Source organism: Paecilomyces variotii (genome assembly GCF_004022145.1).
Source record: "Paecilomyces variotii strain CBS 101075 chromosome Unknown C8Q69scaffold_13, whole genome shotgun sequence".
NCBI classification, from domain to species: domain Eukaryota; kingdom Fungi; phylum Ascomycota; class Eurotiomycetes; order Eurotiales; family Thermoascaceae; genus Paecilomyces; species Paecilomyces variotii.
In genome coordinates this window covers 111,316-138,087 of record NW_021167152.1, presented here as the reverse complement: position 1 = coordinate 138,087, position 26,772 = coordinate 111,316, and the positions used below count along the sequence as shown (strand labels likewise).

Genomic DNA, 26,772 nt, shown 5'->3' with positions numbered 1-26,772 from the left:
TGCAGCCTCTCACCGCCTTTCTCATCTCCCCTCGGTTGCTGCAGTGGTGATCTTTCGCGCCCAATGTATGTATTACAATATATATAAATTAGTATGCGCGTAGTATCCTCTAATATAGACGACCAAAATAGCTAATAAGATAGGTGGGCTTTTGCTGCTCATGTTTGGCCAAGACATTCTATACATCTATTGCTGGCCCTTGAAGTATAAGAAAAAATATCAATCAAATGCAACATGTTTTTATAAAGCCCCAAATGTAGACGTCTCTCATCGCTTGCTTCATGACACATATGTTCCCCAGATAAAGAAAAAGAAGTAGAGCGTAGACTAGTCCTATGTATTCCATCCACAACACTGGACTTCAGAACCCACCAGACGCCCGGGAAGATGCTCGCCTGCTTGCAAAATGACATATCATCATCCAAAGCTCCCGTGTAGAAACAATAAGATCGAATTTTCATACAGAAACTTAACGGACTGGGTCAGCGCTGTGGAGGACGCTGATTGGGAATATTAGCGTTATCTTGGGGACTCATCAGAGGACTGTAAGTCTGATGATCCCCGAAATAGCTGAGCACATCCTGCGGAAGGTACTCCAGCCATGGGAGAAGTTCGCCATTGAACGCAAACGGGAATGCCTCCTGATTCTGCAGGGTATTCATGTCGATGTCCTGAGTTCCAATCATCATATCGCCGATTTGTGCGCTTGCACCGGGACTAACATGGTCATTAGCATTACAGTTTGGGGGGTCGTGGTCGGCGCCTTCGGACCCAGATGCGGGAGCGTAGTGATAGGATGATGAGACGCCCACTGTCGGGGCCTCAAGATTCTGACTGTATGTTGCGGGCAGATTTCGTGCGACACGAGAATGAGAAGGGGTATAGGGTGTGTTCAAGCCGAGAAGCAAGTCAGCGTCTGATATATTTACGCCTCCTGTGGTGTGAGAAGGGTACTTCCGGTCCTTTGCAGGTAAAGCAGACGAGTGTGGTAGATTTGTTGATGGATATGCAGGAAGGCTGTCAGCATGCAGACGGCTGCTGTTCTGTGGAACTTGCGCTTCAAGCGAGACAGTTGGGTAGCTATGGCTGTACTGAGGACCGTAGTTTGCCTGTGCTGAAAGCGTATTTGCTTGGGCGCTTGGCATTTGATAAAGTAAGCTCAGATTCGGTTGCGAAGAATTAGTCGCGCCAGTCAGTGCCCATCCGATAGCTGTGACACGACGTTAGTGAAATCCAGAGAAATCCGAGAGAACACATTGCCTACCTTGGCTAGGATCGAATCTAGGCGACCCTGCCGTTTCCGACGTGCCGTCAAGTTCCTGCCCAGAAGCAGAAGGATAATACCCTTGCCTCGCAGGTGGCTCTATCGAGCTCTGGCGCGTAGCCGCTTTTCGCCAACCGCTTGGGGCGAGTGAGAGTATATCACCGGCACCATCCATCTCTTCAGCCGTGTACAGTTGAGGGTCGCCTATTCCTTTCGCTTTCTGATCCAACACGGTCAAAATATACCTGGTGCCTTCCCAGTAAGTCTCCAAGGATTTGAGAGCCTTGTAACATCTCTGGTAGTTTTCTTTTGCTGCGGAGGCCAATAAACTGTGTTTAGGATTCAGTCTCCGCTCTGGTCCGTTTGGAATCTCGATACCGGGTGTGAGGAAGCTGGCAGTTTGGTTGGCCAACAGCGGCTGTACAGGTGACGATCCAGATTTAGATGTTGGAGATGAATAATATGAACTCTCCATGAGGAAGGCACATGCGGCGATGTACATGGGCTGGCTGGTGAAAGGATTGCCTATGAAGCTTTTTGCGTCGATCAGTTCGGAAAAAGACAGAATATCCGCTATTGTCTTCGCCGACGACATCGATAGCTCACGGCTATTCGGATATAGCTGTTGTATTCGCCCTCCAAAAGAACTTAGGAGAGTCGGTTGATGTAATAGCACAATCAACGTGTGAAACCACTGCTCTCAAGGTCAGTCAGGGAACCCCGGGGCAGGTTGAGGGATAATCATCTTACGAAATGAAGCAAAATAAAATTAGTACCCTCTTCAGCTCGAACATAAGTTTGGAAATTGACCGCGTTAAAATGAAGTCTTGGGGATAGGCGTTGATAGATACCTATAACGCGTCAGATAGCCGCTATCTCGTGAAGGGAGCCATGATCATATTACTCACCTGTGAGGTCACTTTCCATACCAGCCAGACGCTTCAGCGTGTCTGGCGTGACGTGGTTGACCTCCTCTATGGCATTGATCAAGTCGGTTACTCTTCCATAAAGATGTATTATGCGCATCAATGGCGGGAAGGGGGCCGGCCAGCCATTCGGGAGCACGCAGTCTGACTGTAAGGGAAAGTATAGCTCAATGTCTTCATCCCGTAGCGTTACCGGCCTGCCAGTCCCTGACGAGATAACTCGGTCCAGGAAGAAAATACTCCAAAAGGTATCCACTCTTTCCCGTTCCCTTGCACGCTCATCGGCTGTCGCGGGATCTTGCTCCTGGCGTTTCTCGGGAGGATCGGGACAGTCATATTGTTCCTCACTAAGTTTCCCTGCTTGTCCGGTCTTGATAGCTTTGGGGGTCAACCCTGTTCGTCCGTATTTGTACTTTAGCCCCTGTAGCTTCTGTAACCCTAGATCCTGTGCCATCCGAATCGATATACCAAGGTACATCCAAAGACCACTATCGCGATTTGAACCAAATTCCTCGTAAGCCAACAAGAGACACGCCTGCACGACGGAGAGAGTAGGGCATGACAGCGCATCGACCAAAGCCATCATTGCTCTATGAGCAAAAGCCTGGCCATGATCTGACTTCTTGACGTCATTCTCAGGCTCTGCTCCATCGATCGATCGCGCTCGTGGGGGACTCAACAAGGGATGCGGAGAGAATCTCGCCGCTAGAGCACAAACCGCGTCCACGAGGATGGTATCGATCTTCTTTTCCTTGAGATCTCGCAGGAACCTATCCCGCTGAAGGAACTGGAAGCTGCAACCCAGATGCACAAAGAACAGCTCGCAAAGGTGTATGACGAGGTTGCTAACTGGCAGATTGTCGTCGCGATCATAGAATGGAATAGTGTTCGAATCGCGAATGTCGGCAAGTGCCGCAGCTAATGAGGCGTCTGGCGCATCAAGATTTGAACCCACTAAGGGCGAAACCGAGTCTATATGTTTTACCACACATGTTGGTCAAATGCTCAGAATTGTAGGGGCTTTTTGGAGGTTTCCTTTTACTTACCCGATGACATGGAAGGGTTACTCTTGCGAGACTCGCGAACACGAACCACCTGACCACTCGGTCAGCACAACGGGGTCTACCACACTGTATTCTTTGAGGAGCTCGTGTCTAACCATTTGCTTGAACCCTGGCACAATGGCCGTAGGGCCAAAGTACCTGAAATAGGGCACATGGGTACGATTGCTTGAGCTTATTGACGTGCGATCTGCAGCTTCAAAGGAAAATATATTAGCACCGCGGCGCAAGGCTGATAACGGTCAAGAAAAGAGGTGCACTGACTGCTCTCAGGACTTTCTCTTCCTGGTTGATTCTGGTCCTTACTGGTGGAAGGGAGGACCTCTTTTGTCAAGGGAACCGACTTGGACTCCGCAGCCTCCGGGAGAGTAGGTGGTTTATCCTGGCCACTCGACTGTGCACTTGGTTTGAGCGCACTAGGGGAATCACTTAGAGCTCGAGGACGGGTTTTCGTGTTCTCTGGATGGCTTGCTGGTGCCGCGCTTTGGGAAGTGATGTCGGCGGGGGGCTGCGACGGAGGGTCGTTGTATCCCAGGCAGGTATGGCCATAATCCGAGCACGTCTTGCACACTTGGGTATATTGTCAGGTCTTGTCTGCCTCGTGGGGATTGTCAAGGTAAAAAGAGAATACCTGGCTGCTCACCAGAGCACCTGATCTTGCGCTTGCGACACGTTCGACATCTGTGCGAATCCGCGGGACTATGTTAGTACATACAAACACGAGGGTATGGCGGCAGTGAGCCTGGTCGCGACATGACTTACGCCGCCGTCACTCTGCGCCGCTTTGTCTGCGGCTGTCCATCTGTTGAAACGAAGCGAATCTGCCTGGGTTGGGAGATATTGTTGCTGCCGTTCTTCTTCGCGGGGGAAGGCGGGCTCATTGCGAGCGGGATGTGGTCATCGGTGCCCGCGGCACATGGGCGGTCCCCTGTAAGTAGGTATTGAAACCTCTTAACCCAAGGGGCCAATGGTCAAGGTAGGCAATAGCAAGCCTGAGATGGAGCGAATCCAGGAAAGTTTCAGCAGTAGAGACGACACAAAATCCATGGGCCTTGTCGCAGCGCAAGTGACGAGATTTGGCTTGGTAGAAGGAGAAGAGTGTCTGGGGTAGATGATGATGGCAGTTCGCAGCCAAGACACCCTATCGACTTTTTGCTGGTCACTCGCACGCTTTGACGACCTTCTAGCCCACGCCATCGGGTTGACGCCCACCAGCGACCATCCCGGCTTCTGGTTAGCCCATTCCTACAAATAAGCAACGGCTTGTTCCCTTCCAGAACGTTTCCCGCGCCACGGTGTTACCTCCGTCCCTGCAGGCTCTCTTGGCTCGGGGAGGAGGATATTGCGAACAGTCTTCCCAAGATCTGCACGTCTAGCCCATGCCTAGGAACCCTATTATCGTGTGCGCGCATTCGAAGATGATATCTTCTATCTACCCCAGCCGTGTGGATCGTTGGCCCTTCGCTAACGCCTAAGATCCGTTGGAACGGCGACGGGGCCATGACTTGCGGTGGAGAACTGGCCTAGACCAGCGGGGTAAGTGTAGTTAGAGTTCCTAACTAGATTGACAATGCTCTTGAAGAAGCGGGCAGAAAGTCCCGATTCGAATGGTTCTCCATTTAATTGTTTCCATTCGACGGGGCTGGGCTCTCTCGGGTTTTAGTCTTTTGTACAGAAGAGAAAGAGAGAGAGAGAGAGACAGACATATATATATATACAGAGTACACAGGCAAACCCTCATAAAATCCAGAAGCTAGGCTTTTGGTATGTATCACGATATTTCGCCCATATGCAGTTCCACCTGAACGAATGTCGGTTTGAGGACATCCAGGTTAACAATGTCCTTGCTCTCATTGATGTCGTCCCCGCGCACCCAGAAAAGACCGGATAGTTACCTCCCGTCCTGACACACCATACAGAAGCGTTGGCTGCCTCCACGGAATCCTCTGAGACCATGTTGATGACATGAATATTTCTCACAGTGCCCTTTATTTGCTCTAAAGAGCCGATGAATCCAATGGCATAAAGCCGGGGGATCATTGTTGATGACTTGACACTGGACAGTAGGTAACTACAGAGCAGCGTGTCGAAATTCTCGTTGATCGGCACCGCTAGCGTTGTATTTCGATTACAACTCCTACTTCGTTTAACTACTTACTACTTCACCGCTATTTTCACTATTTCATCAAATATGAAGCTATCTAAATCAATATTCTATTCTGTCTATATCCTAGACCTTCCTGACTGCAAACACCACCGTGCCAGCGATTGTGCCAGCAACCCCGAAGCGATACCGATCTAAAATGCCTGTTCATCAAACTGCCGCTCGAGTTCAAGCTCTTACCTTACTCCTAGTAGGATACAGACCTGAAGATATACAAAAGCTCACAGGCATACCTCCTAGCACACAAAAAGATATTAAGAAGCGAGCCTTTCAACGCGGCTATCGGCCAGAGGAGGATCCTATTATTAAGGACGAATATGTGATCGATGCTCCCCGTTCTGGACGACCAAGAAGCACTACAGAGGTCACCAAAAAAGCCATCTTGGACTCAGTTCAAAAGGATCGAGCTGGGAGCGAAAAATCCGCGGAGATTCTTGTATCTGAAGCTGGTATCTCCCATGCGTCTGCCTCTTGAATTCTTCGCGAGGATGGATTTTCAAGATACAAGCTTTAACTATCGATGTTGGAAACTTGAGGAGTGGAAAAACGTCATATGGAACGATGAAACATTTGCTGGTTTGGATCAGCGCTGCGGGGCAATTAGGGTCTGGCATAAAGCAGATGAAGCTTATAATCCAACTTGTACACGACGGTGCTGGACTGGACCTTGTGACTTTATATTTTGGGGGTGCGTTTCATATAATAAAAAGGGACCCTGTGATATTTGGAAACCGGAGACCATCCAAGAAAAGAAGAATGCTGAAAAGGAACCAGAGCATGGTCCTTTTTCAGATACTCTCCTCCGTCGTTTGGACCGTCACCCTGCTTCCAGTCCTGCTTGGGTTGTTGAACGTAGGTGCATCCCGATTGAGATTGAAGTCCGGTCGTGAGGCTTGAATCTCCTCAAAGTTGGACCGCGTCCCGATCGCAGCAGATGAAGGGATCGTGGTCAATCTGGCAGGCTACTCCATAGTGAAATACTTAATGCAAGAACACTCTCTCATTTACTTCCCAAGCCAACGAAAACCGAAACTCCGCATAGTCCGCATATTGTGGAGGGCCCCAGGTACGTACGGCACGGCTTGATGCCACGGGAAAAGAAACGCATAACCGTCCAATTCCCACGATATTCGTGACATCATACGGATTCATACCGAGAGCAAAAGGGCTGGAGATACACTATTAATCTACCGATCTGTGGACCACGGGCCGATGCCACCTCGGGTTACCTAACTCGGAATACCACCACGGCTGCCGATCCTGCGGGCGTTGTATACGTGGTTCTTGTCCCTCACTCCCACGCAAGATGTTATGCGGACTTTCTCCGCGTGTCACTGTGATACTTTCGCTGAGCAACAGTCGAATATTTTGTCCGACCCATTTTTCAATACTATGGGGGTAGGTCCCACGATAGACCTACCTCGTGATTCTTTATTTATTCTATTGCATCCATGGATGCGGATCCTAATTATGCGATGGCGAAATAATAGTGATAATCTAGTTATGCAGCTGCTCCATGTTGTTTCTTTTGGTCTCAGCTTACATGCAGTCGCCTCCGGGGATAAGCGCTGCATCCCCCTGAGAGTGGGGATCTGGGAGCTTATCTTCAATCCGCCGCGGTCAGCGCGAAGATATTATTTAGATCATAGGAGCTCTGGTTAACAAGAACTCTTTGGAAGGAGTGCTCTTATAGAAAACTCTCAATATACAACAAAAAAAATAATAGTGTCTTCGCATAGGCGCTGTAGGAATCGGAAAAAACTACGTAACTAAACCAGTATCTCTGACTAAATACGACGGACGCGGCACTGCAAATGCGGGGAAGGTGTCTTATCAGGAAATTGGGGCGTTGTATCCTATCGCCCGACTCTCTAAGCACGCGATGAAACTACCCGAAGAGAGTCTTTTTGTCGCTGTTCTTACAGAGAATCACTTTCAGATCCAAGTTCGAGTTGTTACCCGCAAACGAAATATATCGAAAGCCAGAACCTTTGATTAGGAAACGGCACAATGACGGGCAATGCCGAATATGAGGTCTTCAAGCTAGGAGACTGGGACCTGCAGAGCGGTGAAAAGATCGAAGCCGCTCATATCGCTTACAAGACCTTTGGAGACCCAAAGAATCCTGCGATTGTGTATCCGACGTGGTTCTCCGGATGTAAGCATTCTGACCCCGCGGATAGGTTGATTAAGGTGCTGATAGATAGGTACTCTACGATTGAAGCTATCTCCGATAATATCTGGTTGATAGGAGAGGATAAGACTTTGAATCCGACTAAGTATTTCATTATCATACCGGCACTGTTCGGGAACGGTCAATCGTCTTCTCCGTCAAATCACCCTACGGCTAAGCCGTTTCCGAGGTGTTCTTTCTACGATAACGTCCGGGCTCAGTATGAGCTCGTGACGAAGCACCTAGGAATTAAGCACCTGCGTGCAGTTGTCGGTTGGTCGATGGGAGCCGCGCAGAGTTTCCAATGGGCGACGCAGTATCCTGATTTCATGGATCTGGTGGTACCATTCTGCGGCTCCGCGAGGACTTCTTTGCATAATCAAGTCTTCCTGGAAGGTGTTAAGAGCGCTCTTCTCGCGGCGAAAAAGATCCCTTCTGCAGGTTCGGGGGAGGGCGCTGTAGTTGTTGATGGGGTTGCGTATAGGGAGTGGACACCCGAGGAGAAAGACATTGGGCTCAAGGCCTTTGGAAGAGGATATGCTGGATGGTGAGATATGCGCTTGGTATGTAGTCTACGATCAATGAGAGGCTGACAAAGAGTAAATAGGGGATTCAGTCAAGCTTTCTACAGAGAGAAAGTATATGAAAACGTTCTTGGATACAAGTCGCTTGAGGATTTCATGGTCAACTTCTGGGAGAAGTGGGCTTGCTCGAAAGGTGAGACATGGCTGATAAGGAGATGATCGACGTAGGTTCCGCTGACCCATGAATATAGATCCTGATAACTTGCTGGTGATGCTCCAAACTTGGCAGAATGGCGATGTCTCGAAACAGGAGCCGTATAATGGAGATTTTGAGAAAGCTCTGGCTTCAATCAAAGCAAAGACCTTAGTTCTTCCAGGGAAGACAGATCTGTATTTCCCGTACGTTTAGCAGACTCGTCGCTCACATATTAGCTGTACTGACTTCCGGCAGGCCTGAAGATTCCGAGTATGAGGTTCAATGCATGAAAGACGGGATAGGCCAGCTAGACGTCTTTCCGTCGATATGGGGTCGTAAGTGTTTCCACCAACTAGTCGTGATTACAAAAGCTCATATCTGCTCACATCTGCACATAGACTGGGCGGGAGGGCCTGGAGATAGCAAAGATGACGTTAAATGGCTCGATGAGAAATTGGCCAAGTTCTTTGAATGCTGAAGCTGTCTGAAGTCGCCGGATAGGCAGGGTTACAGGGTAGTCAGAGCAGAGGAACGCGAACATGAAACTCCATCACTCAATCAGTTGCACTGTATAGCGTTTCATGTCTCCTAAAATAAGGACTCGTTCTTCACTTTTTGTCCAGTAACTGGGTTGTGATAAGCGCCCGGAGTAGTAGTGTTGGTCACCCTCAGGGCATTCCATCCAGTGATTGGCAGAAATGTAGCGCCACGTGACCACAGATCTTCCAGCGGCGGGAACTGGGGTTAGTCATCAACGGAGCGAGGAGGAGAATGGCTGGATGATAAACCTTCATTCATTGATTCCCTCCTTCCAAGGCCTCGCCAGCGCTTCAAGTTCGAAGGACTCTGTTCCGCGCCATACGTTCACTTGTGTTTCTCTTTGTACTTTTTTGTCTTGGTTTTCTTCCCTTTTTCGTTTCTCTTTGATCTCGGTGTTTCTCCCTCGTCTCTTAGTCTCTTCGTCTTCAACGGCTTGATACCCTCGTCCATCCCCAAGCACTTAAGTTGAGTGAACACGCGAGCGTCCAAGGGAAGCAATATGGCAACCCCACCGATGCGACAGTGGGGAGTGACTCCCCCCATTTCTACCGTTCTCCCGACGCCAGATGAACTGGCAGCAAATGATGATTTGATTGAAGAGCTCAAGGCGCAGAATAACTTCGAAAGCCCTGCCGAGACTGAGCGAAGGTAAGCGGGCAGCACGACGCCTTGCTGTATGTATCAGAAGCTGAATCTCGTTTGCACAGAAAGCAGGTGCTTCAGTTGATGCAGCGTGTCACGCTCGAGTTTGTTCGTGTCGTCAGCCGTAAGAAGGGGATGTCACCTGCGGCGACAGAGGCAGCAGGGGGAAAGATCTTCACATACGGAAGTTATCGTCTAGGTGTCTATGGACCTGGTATGTCTTGGTATATCGCGTTATTTAACATCAGTGAGATACGCAAAACCCCCTACTAACCATCGCGTCGTTACAGGGTCGGATATTGATACTCTGGTCGTCGGGCCCAAGCATGTCACCATCGATGACTTCTTCGCTGACTTCCCCCCAACTCTGGAAAGAATGTCCCCACCGGGAGCAATTGAGAAGATGACCCCTGTGCCAGATGCGTTCGTCCCGATCATCAAGATCGAGTTGTCTGGGATCAGCATCGATCTGATCTTCGCTCGCCTGATCATTCCCTCCGTGCCTCTAAACCTCGACCTTAAGAATAAAGATTACTTGAGGGGGCTGGATGAAAAGGAAGTGCGGTCGCTGAATGGAACCCGTGTGACTGACGAGATCCTGGAGCTCGTACCTCAACAGAAGACCTTTCGTCTCGCGCTGCGGGCCATCAAGCTTTGGGCACAACGTCGAGCGATCTATTCGAACATTGTTGGCTTCCCTGGAGGTGTAGCTTGGGCGATGTTGGTTGCGAGAGTCTGTCAGCTGTATCCACAAGCGACGGGCTCTGTCATCGTAGGCAAGTTCTTCAGGATAATGAACCAGTGGGCGTGGCCCCAACCAGTGCTGCTGAAGCCAATCGAAGACGGCCCCTTGCAAATGAAAGTGTGGAATCCAAAGGTATGTCATCCTGTTTCCTTACCATCCATCACATCTTTCTGACCCCTTTTTAGATCTACCACGGTGACAGGTTCCATCTCATGCCAATTATTACTCCAGCGTACCCCTCTATGTGCGCCACTCATAACGTTTCATTGTCCACTAAGGCTGTGATCCTGCGCGAGTTGCAACGTGGTGGCGACATCGTTGATAAGATCTTTATGAAGCAGCTTACCTGGAACGACCTTTTCAAGAGACACAGTTTCTTCACGAACGACTACAAATATTACCTGAGTATCACCTCCTCCAGCAAGACGAAAGAAGCGCAATCTGTCTGGTCTGGCCTCGTCGAGTCCAAATTGAGACATCTGGTTGGAGCTCTGGACAGGAAACAGACAATCGCAGTCGCTCATCCATTCCCGAAAGGCTTTGAAAGAGTTCACATTGTCAAAAACGACAAAGAGGCAGAGGCCGTTAAGAATGGCTCGACTCAATACCAGGACAAGAAAACCGGCACTGAGACTACTGACCAGACGAACGATCCGGCCCATAACGCGGCTGCTCAGAACGGCGCTGAGAACTCCGAGGTCCCAGTGACAGAGAAAACAGGTGAAGGTGATAGTCGGATTATCTATACTACCACCTATTACATTGGTCTTGAGTTGAAGCCACTAGAGCCAGGTAGGTATTTCACCACTCCGATGCGATTCAACTAACGCTCGAAGGCGCCTCGAGATCGCTCGACATATCCACAGATGCACAGATCTTCAAGACGACATGCACATCGTGGCAAGGCTACCAGCCCGGTATCAATGACTTGTCGATTACCCATGTTCGAAAGTAAGTCCATGCTAGCCGTAGTAGTCTTACTTCCGCTGACCGTTGGATCCAGCTTCGATCTACCTGACGATGTCTTCGAGCCCGGAGAAACGCGTCCTACGAGACCCAAGAAGAAGATCATCAAGAAAGCCGAGCCGACTGCTCAGAAGAGACCGATCGATGCTCTCGACGTAAGTGCATGCAAAGACAGAGCAACAGCTCGCCTCCCGAGCTTGTGGCTCGCGCTGGTTACAGTTGTCCCAGTTACCCCCTTGACTGAAATGTTACTCACACAACCTGCTTCTCTTTCTAGGAGCATCCCCAAAGTACTGCGAAGCGTGCGATGCCATCAAACACGGTACCGCATACCGCCACGCCCGTTTGAACAGGTGTCCCTTTGTGACTAACCGCTACATCCCTTCGGGGCTTGCCCCTTCAACGCAGTTACCCCCACGAGGTGTTCCCAGCTTCGTACCCTCTTCGAAGGCTCCCAGCATCAGCATGTAGTTCAACCATCTATGGTTCACCTCTAGGATCGACCGGCGATTCAGACTGATTTGATTCTAACACAGTAGTCTAGTTTTTCATGACCCCGAGACGGGCAGGCCTGATCAAGGTCGCGACTACGAGAGTGGTCGCATATGTCCCCTCCCAGATAGCGGTCTGATGGTAGGTGAACGATTATTCACCACAGGTCACGTTGAGGACAACCGGATTTTCTGATGCGCCCGGCTGGCTTATGACAGTTTCTGTCACATAGCAAGACAGGGACTGTTTTGGAATGCGTGGGTATCCTCCATCTGTACATAGAGCGCTGTTTGCTGTCTTCGAGGTAGCTTAGCCTTGTACTAGCTAGGCCATTAGTCAATACAGACAATTGAGCTGGGCCTACGGGCCTGTAAAGTAAAGCATGCGTCCGTTTCAGAAAAGCTTAGTAGAAAGACCAAAGTGGTGATTCTGTTCAATCCATACGCGATTGTTTCGTTGTTGAGCATTCGAAGAACCGTCCAAGAAAAGACGCGTGATACCCTCGTCTGAGGTTAGTATATTAGTATCAGTCTCACCAGCAGTACTTCTGAGATCCAGTTATATTAACCGACAAAAAAAGTGTCTCATATTCTTGTACCCACAACGAGGGTTAACTGGTGATAGTATGGTATGAAGTTAATCTCGGCTCGGATATCCCATTAAGTCCTTCCGAGCCGAGCTTGTGTGCCGCCACATAGATAGCACGTATGAGAGAGATCCTTAGTCCCTACTCAGTGGGCCTTTCGAAGGTGCATAGATGAATTATTTCACTCAGTAGATATAATATCTATAGCTACTTACAGTAAGACGCTATTTTCGATTGAATACAATAGAGTCTGCAGTATACTCGGCCGTGAACTATTCACCCGTGCAACAATGTCCCCCAATACTTAAATCTGCCGTGGCCACTTCCCGCTAACTTACCAACGGGAAGGGTTCGCTGAGTAACGCCGGCTTCGGAGATGCAACAATGCCGAGAAACAGATCTGAGACGAGACTCGGTGGTTCCAGGTTATTAATTATCAGATAATCTGATAACTATGGGGAGGGACTGTCGAATCGTGGCAAAAGATATCTCCGAGACTACAGTTCAGTCCATGACCCGCGGAGCTCGGTCTTAACGATGACCCTAGGGCGTATAAAGGGGACGGTTTTGTTCATTTTCCTGAGTATCATTACATGCTTACGATTAAGAGAAATATCGACTGTTCTTGAATATACGAAAATGACACCTTTGATTAAGAATATTGTCGTTGTTGGAGGGTCCTATGTCGGACGAGTGAGTTTGACGCGTAGACGGAATTATTCCGCGCTTGCTTGGATAGCATTCAGTTGCTAACGAGATGATACATTGTCATATAGGCTACAGCTCAGGAACTCGCGAGAATTATCCCGAAATCGCACAGGGTCGGCAATGTTTCCGCATTTCATGTCTTGTGAATGATGCTAATGAGTTATTCAGGTGCTGTTGATCGAGCCACATAGTCACTTTAACCACCTGTTTGCTTTCGTAAGCCTCCTTCTGCAGTTGTTCAGGAACCCCCAGTCCATGATACTGATTGAAGGGCCAATCTAGCCTCGATTCTCAATTGTCCCAGATCATGAGCATAAAGCCTTCATTCCATACAGTAACCTCTTCGCCGCTACCCCCGATCCATCCGCACATGCTGTCGTACAGGCCCGCGTCCTCTCAGTGCAACCTCAGCATGTGGAGGTCGACCGCGAATGGCAGGGATCTAATGAGATTCCCTTCGAATATCTCGCTATCGCAACCGGAACAGTGCTGTCTCCACCGGGGAACATGCCTTCTCACGATAAACAGTCTTCTATTCAGTACTTGAGACAGTACCAGTCTGAGATCAAGCGAGCAAAGTCAATCGTCATCGCCGGAGGCGGAGCCGTAGGGGTGCAGATGGCGACGGATTTGAAAGAATATTACCCCGACAAGGAGGTTACTGTGGTGCAGTCTCGGGTGCGAGTGATGCCACAGTTTCATGAAAAGTTCCATAGTCTCGTCCAGAAGAGGTTCGATGAGCTAGGAGTCCGGTACGTCCAAGATTCCGAGTTTTTATAACCTAGGAAAAATAGCTGACTTATCATTCTTGGGGGAGGAAAGACTCATCACAGGTGCACGTGTTGTTATTCCATCAAACGGTTTCCCTAATGATGGTAGCACATTCCAAGTCCAACTCACAAACGGAACAGGGATCCCAGCAGGGTTCGTCATTCCGGCCACGGGCCAGAGTCCTAATAATGAGCTTGTAAAGGGATTGTCTGCCTCCGCACCGGATTCCATAATTAATCCTCAGAATGGGTATATCCGCGTGAAACCCACGATGCAATTCTCGGATGAGAAATACCCCAACTTCTTTGCTGTTGGTGACATCGCCGATACTGGTTCGCACAAAGCAGCAAGACCGGGAATAGCGCAGGCAGCTGTCGTGGCGAAGAACATCCAAGCTCTGATCGAGGGACGAAGCGCGGATGAGAAGTTCTCGTGGGGACCTCGCGCAATCCATCTCACTTTGGGTCTGGTACGTTATCCTCAGGAAGAGAAACTGTCTCGCCATATACTGACCAGTATAAAGAAAAAGAATGTCATCTTCCGCGACCCCAACGAGGCTGAGGGAGACACGGAGCCGACCATCACATGGAAAGATGAGTAAGTCACCTACATAACTATCATCCCCTCTACAGGAGGACGAATCTAACTGTGAGATCAGTGGTCAAGAAGATATGGGCGTGGAAGGAATATGGAAGAGACAGGGCATGGAAGTTACGAGTCCGGAGCAGTACCACCTATAAATCCTGTATTAGAGTTCAGATGTCGCTGGCTGAGCTGGAATGACTTCTAGTAGAATGCAGGCCGTTCTATAGGTGTCCTTGGTTCCCCGGCGGGCAAAAGTTTCACAGATGAACGCAACAAATAGTGGATTTTTGACGGTTTACATTAGTCGGTTTCCTTGTTATTGTGCGTTGATTGGCTAGATAAACATATCCCTCTATGAAGAGGCGAGGCTCTGTTGGTTATATTGGCGCCATAGTTATACCATCATATCCGAAATCAATGTTGCTCCCGCATGATGACAAAACATAGCACATCTAATTCATTCCACGTAGTTCGAATCCGATAATTCATCGCTTCTTGCAATACAAGGAAATGACAGATGGATAAGTCTCTTAAGTTCCGCTTAGAGTTTAGCGGAGATCCATCAACCTTGGGAGTCAATATTGTTGTACTGTAGTAACTGTACATACATTTTGCCTCCGAAGGTACTCACAACCTCATTGTAGGTCGCCCGTGTAGTTATTCAGACACGATGAAGATATTACCATGCTCTTAATCATTCTACAAATCCGTCTATACAACATTATTGAATGGAGGCTCCTAATTAATTAATCACCTCCTCGAGCCGAGGTGTTTCGTGATCCGCGCTGACCCACCAAATAACTCGCTCTAGTGGATACCCATGCGCATATTTGAGCAACATCGCGAGCCATCTTAGTCTGTCGCGTAAGACAAAACTCCACGATGCCCGACCAGGACTTGGAAATTGTGCTCGATACCGCTCAATTGCTGACATGAAGGACCCTCGGGGCAGACCCCCTCGATTCGCCCCCGGGGTACCCTGTTTTCATACATAGATTAGGTAGGTATATATGGCAGAGACCCCTGCCGTGGAAGAGTAGTTGTGTCTTTGTTAATCCATACAATTATAACTTGCCACTTGGCTTGGTCTTGTATACATCGATATCTACTCAATAACTTTCATACTTTTTGAAGGTAACCATGTGTTGCGACGGAGTTGGCCGCCCAAGCGCTGGAGGGCGAATCGCAGTCATGTTCCCACCCAAGATCACAGGGGGGTCATCGGCATCACCTACGCTTAATCCATACACTCTGTTCTTCCACAATACGCAGACAGCGAACGATGTAATAAGGACAAGGGCGGTCTTCAGATTCGATGACCCAAGCACATTGAAGGCCCTGCAGAATTGCAAGAATGTCGATCTGCGGATAGAGTAAGCATAAATCCAACCATAACCTCTAGGCCGGGGGAAATCATGAGAGAATGCTCTTTGCTAATTAACATAATAAATGACAGGCGATATGGAGATTTGACGTCGACAATGTCTACACGACCTCTCCATTCCTTCACCCTCGACACGAGCGGTTCAAGAGAGATGCAATTCGATCTCCCAGAGAAATTGGACCTCGATATCTCCGACAGTGGCATCCTCGGACGCCAAGTGACGCTACTATCGCAAAATTCTATGCTTGGTACAGGAATTGTCGGTTATAATTGAATGGGCGTACTGGATGGGTTTGCTTGCATTTGCTAGAATCGTGTGTTTATTTTTTATCACTCATTAAGCGATGGATACGGCGTTTAGACTACATTGATCTGATCTCATGTTCTGGTTTAATGCCGTCGTTCTCATGATAATTGCTTAGATTGAGGCCTTCAAGATGGCAGAGCTGTCGATGCCCTTATTGTATCGCTCTTCCGCCGTGGCCCAGTTGATGATCTTCCAGATACCCTCCACATAACCGGCCTTGTTGTTCAGGTACTGAAATATAATCATTTAGCAGCTGCTGGATAACCCCTACAACGAAGAAGGGAATTACTAACCTGCAGGTAGTAGGCGTGCTCCCACATGTCGACGCCAAAGATCGGAATATCCGGCGACGTGACGGGATCCTGGTCGTGGGTGGTGATGATTTCCAGCTTTCCGCCGGGCTTGTTGGCAACAAGCCATCCCCATCCACTACCCTGGATACCGAGAAGAGCAGCGTTGAAGGCATCAGTGAATGCCTTCTCCGAACCCCATCGGCTGACGATCGCGTTCTTCAGCGTAGGAGCCACATCGATGTTGGCCTCTTTAGTTCCCGGGGGAGTCAAGTTCTTCCAGAAGAGGGAGTGGTTGATGTGTCCACCACCATTGAACTTGATCTTCTGCTGAAGGGAGATCAGCTGGGGCACATCGTTGGCCTGAGTAGCCGCGGCCTGCGAGGCCAATGCGGCGTTCAGGTTGTTGATGTAAGTCTGGTGATGCTTCTTGTGGTGCAGTTCCATGATCTGCTGTGAGATCACGGGCTCCAGGGCCTGGAAATACATCCATCAGCGTCCGATTCCACATCCTCGCTGACTCTTCTCTGACACCGGAGAGCCGGCAGAGGGTTTCAGGAGTAGCTTACATTGTATCCGTACGGAAGAGGGGGAAGAGTATATGTCGTAGAAGCCATATTGTCACAGATATTGATATCAGACAAGAAAAAAGACCTAGTAAATCGGTATAGAAACTCGAGAAGAGAACAGAAAAAGGTCAAACAGATCGTCTACCCCTCCATGAGGGGCATCTTGCGGACTCTTTAAAGAGGGGGATAGTCCAAGCCTCCAAGGTCCTCTGGGTCCGACTGACGTACTGGTATGGGAAATATGGGGCCAATCACCACCAAGTGCGTAGTTTTGCGCGAGTTTTCGTTGCACGCCATATCTGCTGCTTTGTAAGGGCGGGGTTGTTCGAGCTTCGATCTTCGTCTAGACTTGAGTGTCTTGCATTGAGAGAGCGGATAGAGGGGGGGTTTGGTCGATTATTAATGGGCGTCTTTTCTTTTTTCGCTGTCTGTCCCAATGTGTTGTTTGCTTGTGATTGAGTGAGCTAATGTATGGTATACATGCAACTGATCTACCTCGAACATGCATCCCTTTGGCGATTCGGATCTCCAAAGCGGTCGAATGAGGACCCAACGCTTCAATCTCGACGTGTCGGAACTTGTAATCATAGGGGTGGTAACGTAGATTATCATATGGTGGTGGAATTCTCCATTAGTCACCAGCTGGCTTTCATGAGGCGCCATTTGGGGATCCCATAGAAGACTAGAGTATTTATGGAGTGCAAAAAGCAATGGATTGAGACTGCTTGTCAACGCACTAAGGAACGGACGAATAGAAGTGTATTACCTCTAGGCCGGTTATTTGTAGTAACGAGCTGGAGTTACCTACTCGCACACGATTGATTGGCCGGAGCTTCAGAGTATATATAGATAGAACAATGAACTTTGTTGATCACCTATCAACTGTACTTCAAATTGGCGGCGGGCGCAACGAGTCACGCAGCAATGAATTAGAACAAAGTCATAGGGCATAAATAGTCAATAGATTTCCGTATCTTCTAGTTGTTCAAGCAATCGAGATTATATTCCAGTACGACATGCTTTTCTTCCTATCTTGCTTCCGTGATCCTAGATCTCGGCACAGTTCAACCTTGACGGGTAAAACAGATAAACTAGGTCCTCGTTGCTGCCATTCTAACCCGCTTTCTTGTGATGCTACAGCTACACAACATAAGCTCGAAACTAAGCATTAAATTGTTTGGCATTTCTAAAATAATACTTAGTTGAAAGGGGCACTGTTTCTCTAAATTAAAGCTCTAAAAATGCAATGGTAATGTGGATACACGCTTTCAAAATGTCACGTGGAAGTGTATGCATCAGGTGTATTAAGATGCAGCTTTTGCCTGCGCATTTGTATGTACACATAGTGCCGCTTCGCTAGTGCTATATCTGCACATTTCCTACTCCTGGCACGTCTGCTTTGATCTCGAATAGGTCACAATAGGTGGCTTAATGTTGCATGCTCTACGCCCTTCATATATTCAAACTTGAAAATTTTCCATCGAAGGTTTTTGTAATTAATAAAAGAAACCTAATGACATCACTGCTTAAAGACATCCAGCTCGATATATTTACTCCGGCCTGGAAACTAGGCTGTTCTCTCAATCACCTACGTGGTTCTAATAGGGAACCCGTGTCTCAGGTTAACAGCCCCCGCGCTTGATATATGGTGACTTCTGTGAAGAGCTAAATGATGACTGATCAAGTAGCATGCTCCAATAGTCCGATGATACTAAAAAGAAAAAGAAAATCTTTGATATTTCCCTGATCTATTTCAATCAATATCAACGGCATGTTGTATTGCGCGGTTCATATGGTGTCTTTGGAAGAGGTAGCATCTTTGAACCTTTTACACCATCTTCAGGTAGAGTGCATGAAACAATTGCTATCTTGATGTTGTGTTAGCGTTGCCGAGTTACACGATATCACTTCCAAAGGACGCTGAAGAGCTCCTGGAGGGCTTCCGTGTTTGATGTAAGGGGCTGGACAGCTTCCGGGAGAGCCTAATTTCAGATAGGCACAGTAGAATTCTACTTAACTAAAGACAAGCTTCTGTCGGAGCCTGCCTACAGGAAGACCTCCTATCGGGTTTCTCCCATGCCTTTCTAGCTCCGCCCACAGAGATAAATGAGCTGAGCTAGTTGCTAGAGATCTCAAGCTCAGCGAGCTTCGCTCCAAGAGCTTCAATTTCTGTTCGCCTTCTGTCAGAGTTCCTATTCTTTATTGAACCCTCTACTGTTATCTACCAAATGTTTCTGTCTCTGGAAGATTAACGGCGGAAGAACATTTGACTCTTTTCAAGAGGTTGGGCAGTCGTGTTTCGGCAATGTATGCAATAGATATGAAATCCGCTGACACCAATCGGAAGCAATCCAAGAGACATGTTGTCGCTGTTTACGGAACTTTGTTGGTTGAGTAGTATTGCCGAGCTGAAAAAGATCAGCTCCTAATCTAATAAGTGGCCAACTACTACTTCCCCAAGTGGAATAGAATTGATTGTTTCCCGGGTAACTCCGAGATATGCGGGTCCAGATCGTAAATGATTTCGTGTCATGTACAAGAACGTACATATATCTCCGTCTGAATGAGCCACATGGAGGATCATAGAAGATATATAGCTTATTTCATGCAGACTACTAAGGGGCCGCTGTTTGGCTCTCATAAAAGCCGGTATATCAGTACGTAGACACGGGATGTAGTATGTTTGTAGCGCGACTATCGAAAGGATAGATCGAGGAGATAATCCTTTTAGTAAATATAAGAAAAGAAAACTGCGAACCTCGAACTTCTCCGGGATTTGCAAGGGACATATTACCTCGAGTCTTCTTCCAGAGATATTATCTATCCGATATAGATTGTTTTGTCTCAGCTGAGACATGGAGAAGTCCGTCTCTAAGCGCTCCAGACAATCTGAAGTCCCACCTGGAAGAAGAAAAAGCAAATAGGCAATTAGCTTCTATGAAACTTCCAGCCACACTAGTGTCATAACGAGATAAGGCAGTAATACCATAATAAGCAGTGTCCCCGCAAGATCTCCTAGATTCATCTCACCGATATTCAGAACCATCTCCACCGGGACAATTTCCATATCTCGATTAGGTCTTTATAAGACTCCTGGAGGGATGCGATCTCGCACAGAAATTCGTTTTCTGTCACGATTTGCTGTTTTGCAGTTGAGATGAGTTGACCGTGGTGCTCGTAACTCCCCTCCCCCTACGATTCATCCATGTTCTCGGTTTACGATGGTGTCCAGGGTTGAACAGCACGCCGCTAATCACAATGAGTCTCTCTAGATCAGCAGGCAATGGTTCATTCAAGGAGATCCAGTGAAGCAGTCTCGCACGATCCCGAGGATGATGCTCTTTCCGACACTGGTCCTCAGTCGACCGGACATGATCGATTTCAATTCGTATTCAGCCCTGGCCAACCAGGGGCACGGAGTCATGCTATGCGTGCATTCTGGAGGCGCAGACATAGCGAACAGGAAAATCAACTCCGGCGAAATACGGCCAGTCAGTCTTCCCTGCGGAGGATTCTCCCGGGCTCCCGACCATCTTCCAGCCACGGTGAAGCAGACAGTGAATCGGCCTCTCAACTCTCCCAAACGATATCTACGACACAGACAACAGAGCCTCAGGCTTCGGAGACCATAACGCCTATGGTCCTGGGAATCCCAGCTCAGGTTCATGCCGATATCGATCATGCGTTCTCATTCGTCAGGCAAGAATACTTCAGCCAGTTTCCAGTGCAACTGACGTCCCAGGACAAAAGACTGTTGTACCACTGTACGAGGAAGCTATTCCAAATCTCCCTGCGGGACGACTGTCGGTGGCACTGACGCAAATCATGACAGGGCTCTGCGTTTATTCTGAAATGTTGGCAGACGGGCAAGCAACGAGAAGATTCACCCCTGTTAGAGATATTTGGCTTCCGCTTGACCTCTCAAATCCAGCTTCGTTCTATGGTTTGCTGGCCCATTCAGCAGCACATCTGGCCCACCTGTATGGCGAACGAGACTCTGCAGAGCCATTAAGGTACAAGGCTCAAGCTGTCAGCATCCTTAACCTATGGGTCAACGATCCTGATCGTGCGTTGAGCGATGACACATTCGCTGCAGTACTGCGACTCCTCATTTTCGAGGTAGGACCATTTTGCTCCCACAATTTCAAGCACAGCGGTCTGATACTGGAGTCTTCAGAGTTCAACTCGATACCTTCATGATGAGATGGGATGAGATTCAAATTACTGACTCAATACGGTTCAACTTAGAAGCATTGTGGGCAAGAGGACCAGTGGATCGTCCATAGAGATGGGCTGCAGCGGATGATTCAAGCCAATGGAGGACTCACACCCTTTCGGGATAACTGGCGACTGGAGCTCGCAACTTGCGTGTAGGTGTCCGTCGTTTAGATACCAGGGCGTTGTTATTTGTTCTATGCGGCTTACTTTGAGTTCTGCGAACCGACTAGACTCTCTCTGGTGTCAGGATCAGTGTGGCTGAACCACGTACATCCTGCCTCGGAGATCTGCGAAAGCTTCGGCTATACCCTCCTCTGCGCGACTCTCGATCCGATCACGGATATCAACCGCATTCGACTAGAGTTTCAGAAATATCCGACAGTGCAAGAAGCCTTGCATTTGCTCCAAAGCATCTCAACCCTCGATGTTCACGGACCCAACCTGGAAGGAACATATGCCGTTCAAGAATTCAACCGACTAGTCTGCCTCTGCACGCTCCTATTCATGATACTCGAGATCATTTCGCCATCGACTAGTGCATCGGTCAGTCAGGAGAGACAGAGTGCGCTTGTAACCATCAATACTACTCTTTGGGAGGCTAGAACGCAGTGGGCAAATTCAGTAGACGTTCTGCTTCCGTTTCTATATCGTCAGTTGATCGACGGACCAACGGGAGCATTGCATACAGATTTTGTCGTACCATTCGCGGAATCCTTGAATAACCTAACTTGGGAGGCACGGAACGGGGCAGAAAAATGTTTATTCTATGTCCTCTTATAGAGGTAGTTTCACGACAAGTGCTAGATTATCCCTCATCAGCACAGCCAGGACGATAAAGAAAAGCAATATAGACTGATTATCAGGTTCTGTGAGTCCGGAATGTTCCCTGATATAGGTATGTACTCCAGATGCTAATTATAATCCGATCCCAGCCTATTCTCTATCTAGAGTAGGTAAGAGCCGATTATCGACCAATGCAAAGCAACAGACGGATTAATGTTTGTTTAGTTGCGATGATCTTCCCACGTCCCCTGGACCGAAATAGGAGAAACACAGCCAGGAAATGGGGGCCATCACGTACCGTGGGAAAGAGGCTTGGTCTACACGATTTGTGATTGGGTCGCTCGGGTTCTGACATCACTGCTCTTAGCAACATGGAGACTCTAGACCTGAAATGGAAAGGCTCGTTGATGACCGAGAACTATGTGTATCAAAACTTCTTCTTCAACACCCCCGGGATGGCCAACGGTCCTAAAAATACGACCACAGCTGAGTCGAGGCCAGGCAAACCTGGATGTAACAATGACAGGAGAGATGCTAACGACTCTCCCCCGTGGTGTCGTAGCCAGTCATGTCTCCCGATCTCTCGTTTTGTTCTCCACATCTCACTCTTCTAGGGGTATTTGTTTCTCCAAACTTCGCGTACCTGTTTGGACACACTCAAGTTGTGCCGTCCTATAAATCTCATCGTAATGCGCGATGCTGGTCTATGATAATTCCTACCTGCAGGATTGCCTGGTCGATTCTCTCCCACTTTTCTTCATCCCACTCGTTATCTATTGACTTGAACGCTTATCTTGCCGACGACTCTCGTTCTCAGGAGCGATTTACGATCACTAAAGCGAACACGAAGCTGCCTTGATTATAAATACCGTCCAAACCTCAGGAATTACTAGCATTGTGATTCTCGATACAAACAATATATAGCACAGACACCCCTTTGCCCAAGGTTGTACTACCTCCCTACTGTAACTTCTACACAATCTGTCCCCGACCCCGCTAACTTCTCGTAGCGACACTCATTCTCTCAAACATCCCATTCTCGAACCCTCCTTATACCATCCCTCGACCTACAAAATGGCTATCAGTCAGAATGGAATCATCGTGCTCGTTATCATCGGAGCCGTCTGCCTCACACTGATCGTAGGCAGTATCTGGGCCATGTTCTCGGAACACGACGAGGTCATATTCGAACGTCCTTCGAATGAACAGCTAGCTTACATGCGAGAGCTAAGATGGAGGAATTTACTTATGATGGAGGCAGAGGCGCGATCAGCGCCCAGGAAAATAAGACCGTATGTCGATCCAGATCCTGTCGAAACTGAGAGTCAGTCGACGGTATAGCTAGTTAGCTGGGACACGAGAGTCTACGTGTGGGTTCCTTGCGTTTGTGTTTCAATTTAAGGATACGATCTTTCAGATATGACTACATCATTACGGTTCAGGATTTCGAGTTTGACTATTTACTGTTGTTATTCTTGGAGTCAATAATGAGTAATTAGTTGAACGTGAAACTTCTGGTGTTGGGTGTTTTTCGCATAATTATGCATAATAACCAAGATTACTCGACAGGAAAAGATCTGCGATGTGAGTAGATCGCCTTGAATTACCGTCCATTGCGCATCAGCAATAAAATCAGTCGAAATCACCGAGAGGTTCAAATCTGGCATCGCAACGTCCGGGTTCGACTTCATTCCTTAGGCTATCACACCCACCTTACTATCATATCAACATGAAAGAGACACGATACATGTTAGACGACTAGCACCGCCAACAAATAAACGTACTACTTCGTTATAGATGAAAAAGTACCGTAGCGGCCCCCAACCCCAGAACAAGAGATGATAGTGTCAAATCCTTCGGCACGGAAGCAAGGTCTGGCCTGAACGACTTGAATTGCTTGCTTATTTCTAGGTCTAGGGAGGGATTCGATCCCATATCTTTAGCATACAAAGAATCTAGATCCTAGTAATCTAGTAGCTTCTATCCTACGATCAGAATTCAAACAACCTGCCGCAAACGGATGATTGACAAATCACCTGGCGTCCGCTATGTACGCCGACAGTGTAACTATCTAAACTAATATGATAACCTTCCGTCGGTATTATTTCAGAAGGAAAAAAGGGTCAAAGATGAATTAGTGAGTCACAGATGTAAGACTCAAAGCCATTACTTATGCACCGAGCTCTTGCTTTTTCTTCCCGCACACACGAACACGTTTGGGCTTATGCCCGCCTTCAACAATACCTGAGCTAAATGAATACTATGTATATCAACTAGGTGCTCTTCTAGTTGGGTAGCAGAATATAGCTCAGTCGACTGGCACATGGCCGAATCAGCACCTGCGAGAAACGATGCAGGGCATGGGATTGGATTCTGTATTTGTAGCATATGCGTCCTGAGATGGTCCTTCTGCTCACAGACTTGATAATCTTTGCTTGTCGATTTGTTATAGACCGTAATCCGGAGATCTGCAGAAAGACAGGCATCACATACACAGAAAATGCAGAACCAAGAGTTTCTAAACGTTCAACAGCTTGTTTCCTTTATGCCTTGACTTGATATCATAATATGAAGGAGGCGACGGGCGGCAGCGCGGGCAGCGACATCATCCGAAATCTGCGATCCCGTTAGCGGAAAGACACCCTCAAGATGCGACAACTGCCGACGCGACTTACAGAGGCACTTATGGTGAACCTCCCGGCAGTGGGCGCACTTCCGCCCGGCATCAAAGATGCACCACGCCTGGCCAGGGTGCTCCTCTACTCCGTAGAGGCACCGCTGACAGGGTATATGCACGTATATTAACGAGGGACTTGTTGAGGTGTGTTCTGTAGTGGCTGATCCTGTCGGAGGGACAAGCAGTTGCTAGGGAATCCAAACCCAGCGAGCTTCGCTCCAGTGTATATAGTCGTCGCAGAATGCGCAGTAGAAGAATAGGCTATCGGGTTTCAAGTACGAAACCCCGTGCACGTGGGTTAAGTGCTCGATCCACGAGTGGGCAGTTCTCGAAAGCTATTCATATAGGGATTACATTACCTGGACCTCGTTCGGATCATCCTGAATTCCTCTTCGTCTGCATCTATCGACGAAGAAATCAAGTTGTCCACTTCCACAGCGAGAAAGTTATATAAAAAATCCAGTGTCCGTAAGGCTATGCAGGAGCACACCAATGCCACAAATGCACTCATGCAAACGTATACGTCAATATACTCTACACGTCAGGACAATAGCCTTGAGTATAGGATATATATACAAGGCCTCGCGGAACAGGCTCAGTGGGCTCCAACATGTCACCCGCGGCGGGCTTCCGGGTTTGTAGTTCGTTTCACCGAAAAGCTCCAACAACAGTCAAAAGTTATGAGGATATCAAAGTCCACCTCATCATCATACGTTTGAAATCCTTTCATGACCGCAGAGGCGTTCGCGATTTTCCCCGCGGAATTGGTAAAGAGTAGTTCGTTACCAAGATCACTGGCTGGTCACCTCGTGTCCCCGCGTAGTGGACTACGACAACGCAACTTTTGTGTCGAGTCCCTGGGCCAAACACCACCCAGGTTGTGCCTCATGTGATTCAATGACCAATTCGTGACTTTGGGTATCCGAGTATATCCATCATAGACTTCAAGCTTTTGAGATCACACTCTGCCCTGGTATTATCATCTTCCCAATGGAAATGAAAAAGCGTAACTATTACGATAGGGAATCTCCCGTTTGTAATGTCAGACTGAAGGGCACTTTCAAGGTCATCTTTCTTGAGTGACATCTTATTGGTTGCCGGCTGGTAAAAGAGCTCAAAGAGGAGCTCATTGTCTAAAAGCGAAGCCAAGAAGTCAGTATAATGAGCTCAAGAGAATGAGAACCTTATTGATGGAGATTACCCTAGGCGCACCTTTCCAAAATATAAGTAAGACCAGGAATCCTCCTAAGGCATTTAAGTTTTTGTGGAATGACATCAGGTTTAGCTCCGGAATCCCGAATTGTTCCGCGAAGATGATCGATATACTAAGAGACAGAAGCCGAAGGCTGTCTTCCGGAAATAAATTTCAGAATATGAATCTGTTGATTTACACAACGGAGTATGTGTGCCAGCAGAAATTTAAGCAGGGCAGAAAACCGGGTTCTCAATTGCTAAAATATGACATCGAAGATGATCCTTCTGTTCAATGACCAGATATGCTTTTCCGGTTGATTCATTGAATACGCCAATCCTTTCATCTGCAGGGAACTAGGAGTTGTGAACACAGATAATGCAAAACCAGGGGTGGCGGAGATTCAAAAACAGCTGTCCTTTGTGACTGCCCCTGATGTTATTGTATTTGTATAAATAGATTGCAACGAGGGCCTCATCCAGATAGCTGGAGTAGCGGTGTCTCCTTTCGATCTACGAGAGGGTTGCTGACCAGATGTACCTGTTGCGGAATGCATAGTAGAATAGCATGCTGTCGGGCTTTTGCTACAGAATGCCATAGACTGTGTCCAATGCAGCAGCCATTGTTCTTGAGTTTCAAGCTTCAATGATCGAGACTTACTGGAATTGCCGAAATTGCAGTATAATTGGTTCCAGCTGTGCTGCAATATGTGGCGCCGGTATTTGTCATTGTCTGCAAAATCTTTCAAACACCGCGTGCTGTCCTTTTTCGCCATCCATTCGCAAGGTATTCGTCTTTTTTGTTCGACAAGAGAGTCCATAGCTACCTTGAGAGAACGAGGGTCCTGTTAACTTACCTCTTAAGGATATCTCGAAACCCACAAAGATCAAATGAGTGCGCAGAGGCAGAAAACGCCCCAATGGTTAAGGCAGCGGCAGCAGTGGTAGCAGTGGTGGCGGCAGGAGCATGGATGCGAATGGATCATCTTTCTGGTCATAGACTTAATAAG

General features: G+C 48.1%; 7 protein-coding genes across 7 annotated transcripts; 5 read left to right on the top strand and 2 right to left on the bottom strand.

Moving 5' to 3' along the window:
- Positions 1–27: 27 nt before the first annotated feature.
- Positions 28–4,350, bottom strand: C8Q69DRAFT_478755 (C6 transcription factor). The gene is made up of 9 exons (XM_028631397.1): positions 4,014–4,350; positions 3,883–3,932; positions 3,516–3,821; positions 3,350–3,441; positions 3,237–3,285; positions 2,173–3,162; positions 2,015–2,115; positions 1,265–1,958; positions 28–1,210 (listed from the first exon to the last, which is right to left on the bottom strand). Exons 1-9 carry the CDS (start codon positions 4,130–4,132, stop codon positions 483–485), a joined length of 3,129 nt encoding a protein of 1,042 aa, XP_028481956.1. The 5' UTR covers positions 4,133–4,350; the 3' UTR covers positions 28–482.
- Positions 4,351–6,967: 2,617 nt separating this feature from the next.
- On the top strand, positions 6,968–8,983 carry C8Q69DRAFT_478751 (homoserine acetyltransferase family protein). The gene is made up of 6 exons (XM_028631396.1): positions 6,968–7,573; positions 7,640–8,135; positions 8,196–8,305; positions 8,364–8,511; positions 8,564–8,643; positions 8,707–8,983. The coding sequence occupies exons 1-6, from the start codon at positions 7,426–7,428 to the stop codon at positions 8,784–8,786; spliced, it is 1,062 nt and encodes a 353-aa protein (XP_028481955.1). The 5' UTR covers positions 6,968–7,425; the 3' UTR covers positions 8,787–8,983.
- A 123-nt stretch (positions 8,984–9,106) lies between these two features.
- On the top strand, positions 9,107–11,788 carry C8Q69DRAFT_93934 (poly(A) polymerase Pap). Its single transcript, XM_028634185.1, has 7 exons — positions 9,107–9,496; positions 9,556–9,704; positions 9,781–10,367; positions 10,421–11,027; positions 11,072–11,186; positions 11,239–11,356; positions 11,479–11,788. The coding sequence occupies exons 1-7, from the start codon at positions 9,348–9,350 to the stop codon at positions 11,548–11,550; spliced, it is 1,797 nt and encodes a 598-aa protein (XP_028481954.1). The 5' UTR covers positions 9,107–9,347; the 3' UTR covers positions 11,551–11,788.
- A 1,130-nt stretch (positions 11,789–12,918) lies between these two features.
- C8Q69DRAFT_407887 (hypothetical protein) lies at positions 12,919–14,498 on the top strand (the record flags this gene model as incomplete). The annotated part of the gene is made up of 6 exons (XM_028628171.1): positions 12,919–12,972; positions 13,056–13,100; positions 13,156–13,203; positions 13,270–13,739; positions 13,810–14,355; positions 14,417–14,498. The coding sequence occupies 6 exons, from the start codon at positions 12,919–12,921 to the stop codon at positions 14,496–14,498; spliced, it is 1,245 nt and encodes a 414-aa protein (XP_028481953.1).
- A 534-nt stretch (positions 14,499–15,032) lies between these two features.
- On the top strand, positions 15,033–16,130 carry C8Q69DRAFT_93759 (hypothetical protein). Its single transcript, XM_028634184.1, has 2 exons — positions 15,033–15,716; positions 15,800–16,130. The coding sequence occupies exons 1-2, from the start codon at positions 15,484–15,486 to the stop codon at positions 15,999–16,001; spliced, it is 435 nt and encodes a 144-aa protein (XP_028481952.1). The 5' UTR covers positions 15,033–15,483; the 3' UTR covers positions 16,002–16,130.
- Positions 16,131–16,145: 15 nt separating this feature from the next.
- On the bottom strand, positions 16,146–16,941 carry C8Q69DRAFT_407841 (superoxide dismutase [Mn], mitochondrial; the record flags this gene model as incomplete). The annotated part of the gene is made up of 3 exons (XM_028628169.1): positions 16,146–16,265; positions 16,328–16,801; positions 16,894–16,941. 3 exons carry the CDS (start codon positions 16,939–16,941, stop codon positions 16,146–16,148), a joined length of 642 nt encoding a protein of 213 aa, XP_028481951.1.
- Positions 16,942–19,825: 2,884 nt separating this feature from the next.
- C8Q69DRAFT_93623 (hypothetical protein) lies at positions 19,826–22,164 on the top strand. The gene is made up of 7 exons (XM_028634183.1): positions 19,826–20,070; positions 20,166–20,657; positions 20,726–21,012; positions 21,142–21,263; positions 21,342–21,979; positions 22,044–22,060; positions 22,120–22,164. Exons 2-5 carry the CDS (start codon positions 20,177–20,179, stop codon positions 21,889–21,891), a joined length of 1,440 nt encoding a protein of 479 aa, XP_028481950.1. The 5' UTR covers positions 19,826–20,070; positions 20,166–20,176; the 3' UTR covers positions 21,892–21,979; positions 22,044–22,060; positions 22,120–22,164.
- The last annotated feature ends 4,608 nt before the right edge of the window (positions 22,165–26,772 follow it).

Bases quoted from the DNA above. Each gene is read 5' to 3' on its own strand.
- C8Q69DRAFT_478755 (XM_028631397.1), bottom strand. From the start codon at position 4,132: ATGAGCCCGCCTTCCCCCGCGAAGAAGAACGGCAGCAACAATATCTCC. The intron at 3,822-3,882 runs GTATTCTCTTTT...AATATACCCAAG, and splicing joins GTGCTCTGGTGAGCAGCCAG to TGTGCAAGACGTGCTCGGAT. The intron at 3,286-3,349 runs GTTAGACACGAG...CCGAGTGGTCAG, and splicing joins TGCCAGGGTTCAAGCAAATG to GTGGTTCGTGTTCGCGAGTC.
- C8Q69DRAFT_478751 (XM_028631396.1), top strand. From the start codon at position 7,426: ATGACGGGCAATGCCGAATATGAGGTCTTCAAGCTAGGAGACTGGGAC. The intron at 7,574-7,639 runs GTAAGCATTCTG...CTACGATTGAAG, and splicing joins TCCGACGTGGTTCTCCGGAT to CTATCTCCGATAATATCTGG. The intron at 8,644-8,706 runs GTAAGTGTTTCC...ATCTGCACATAG, and splicing joins CTTTCCGTCGATATGGGGTC to ACTGGGCGGGAGGGCCTGGA.
- C8Q69DRAFT_93934 (XM_028634185.1), top strand. From the start codon at position 9,348: ATGGCAACCCCACCGATGCGACAGTGGGGAGTGACTCCCCCCATTTCT. The intron at 11,187-11,238 runs GTAAGTCCATGC...CGTTGGATCCAG, and splicing joins TCGATTACCCATGTTCGAAA to CTTCGATCTACCTGACGATG. The intron at 11,357-11,478 runs GTAAGTGCATGC...TTCTCTTTCTAG, and splicing joins GACCGATCGATGCTCTCGAC to GAGCATCCCCAAAGTACTGC.
- C8Q69DRAFT_93759 (XM_028634184.1), top strand. From the start codon at position 15,484: ATGTGTTGCGACGGAGTTGGCCGCCCAAGCGCTGGAGGGCGAATCGCA. The intron at 15,717-15,799 runs GTAAGCATAAAT...AATAAATGACAG, and splicing joins AATGTCGATCTGCGGATAGA to GCGATATGGAGATTTGACGT.
- C8Q69DRAFT_93623 (XM_028634183.1), top strand. From the start codon at position 20,177: ATGGTTCATTCAAGGAGATCCAGTGAAGCAGTCTCGCACGATCCCGAG. The intron at 20,658-20,725 runs GTACGAGGAAGC...AAATCATGACAG, and splicing joins CAAAAGACTGTTGTACCACT to GGCTCTGCGTTTATTCTGAA. The intron at 21,013-21,141 runs GTAGGACCATTT...GGTTCAACTTAG, and splicing joins TGCGACTCCTCATTTTCGAG to AAGCATTGTGGGCAAGAGGA.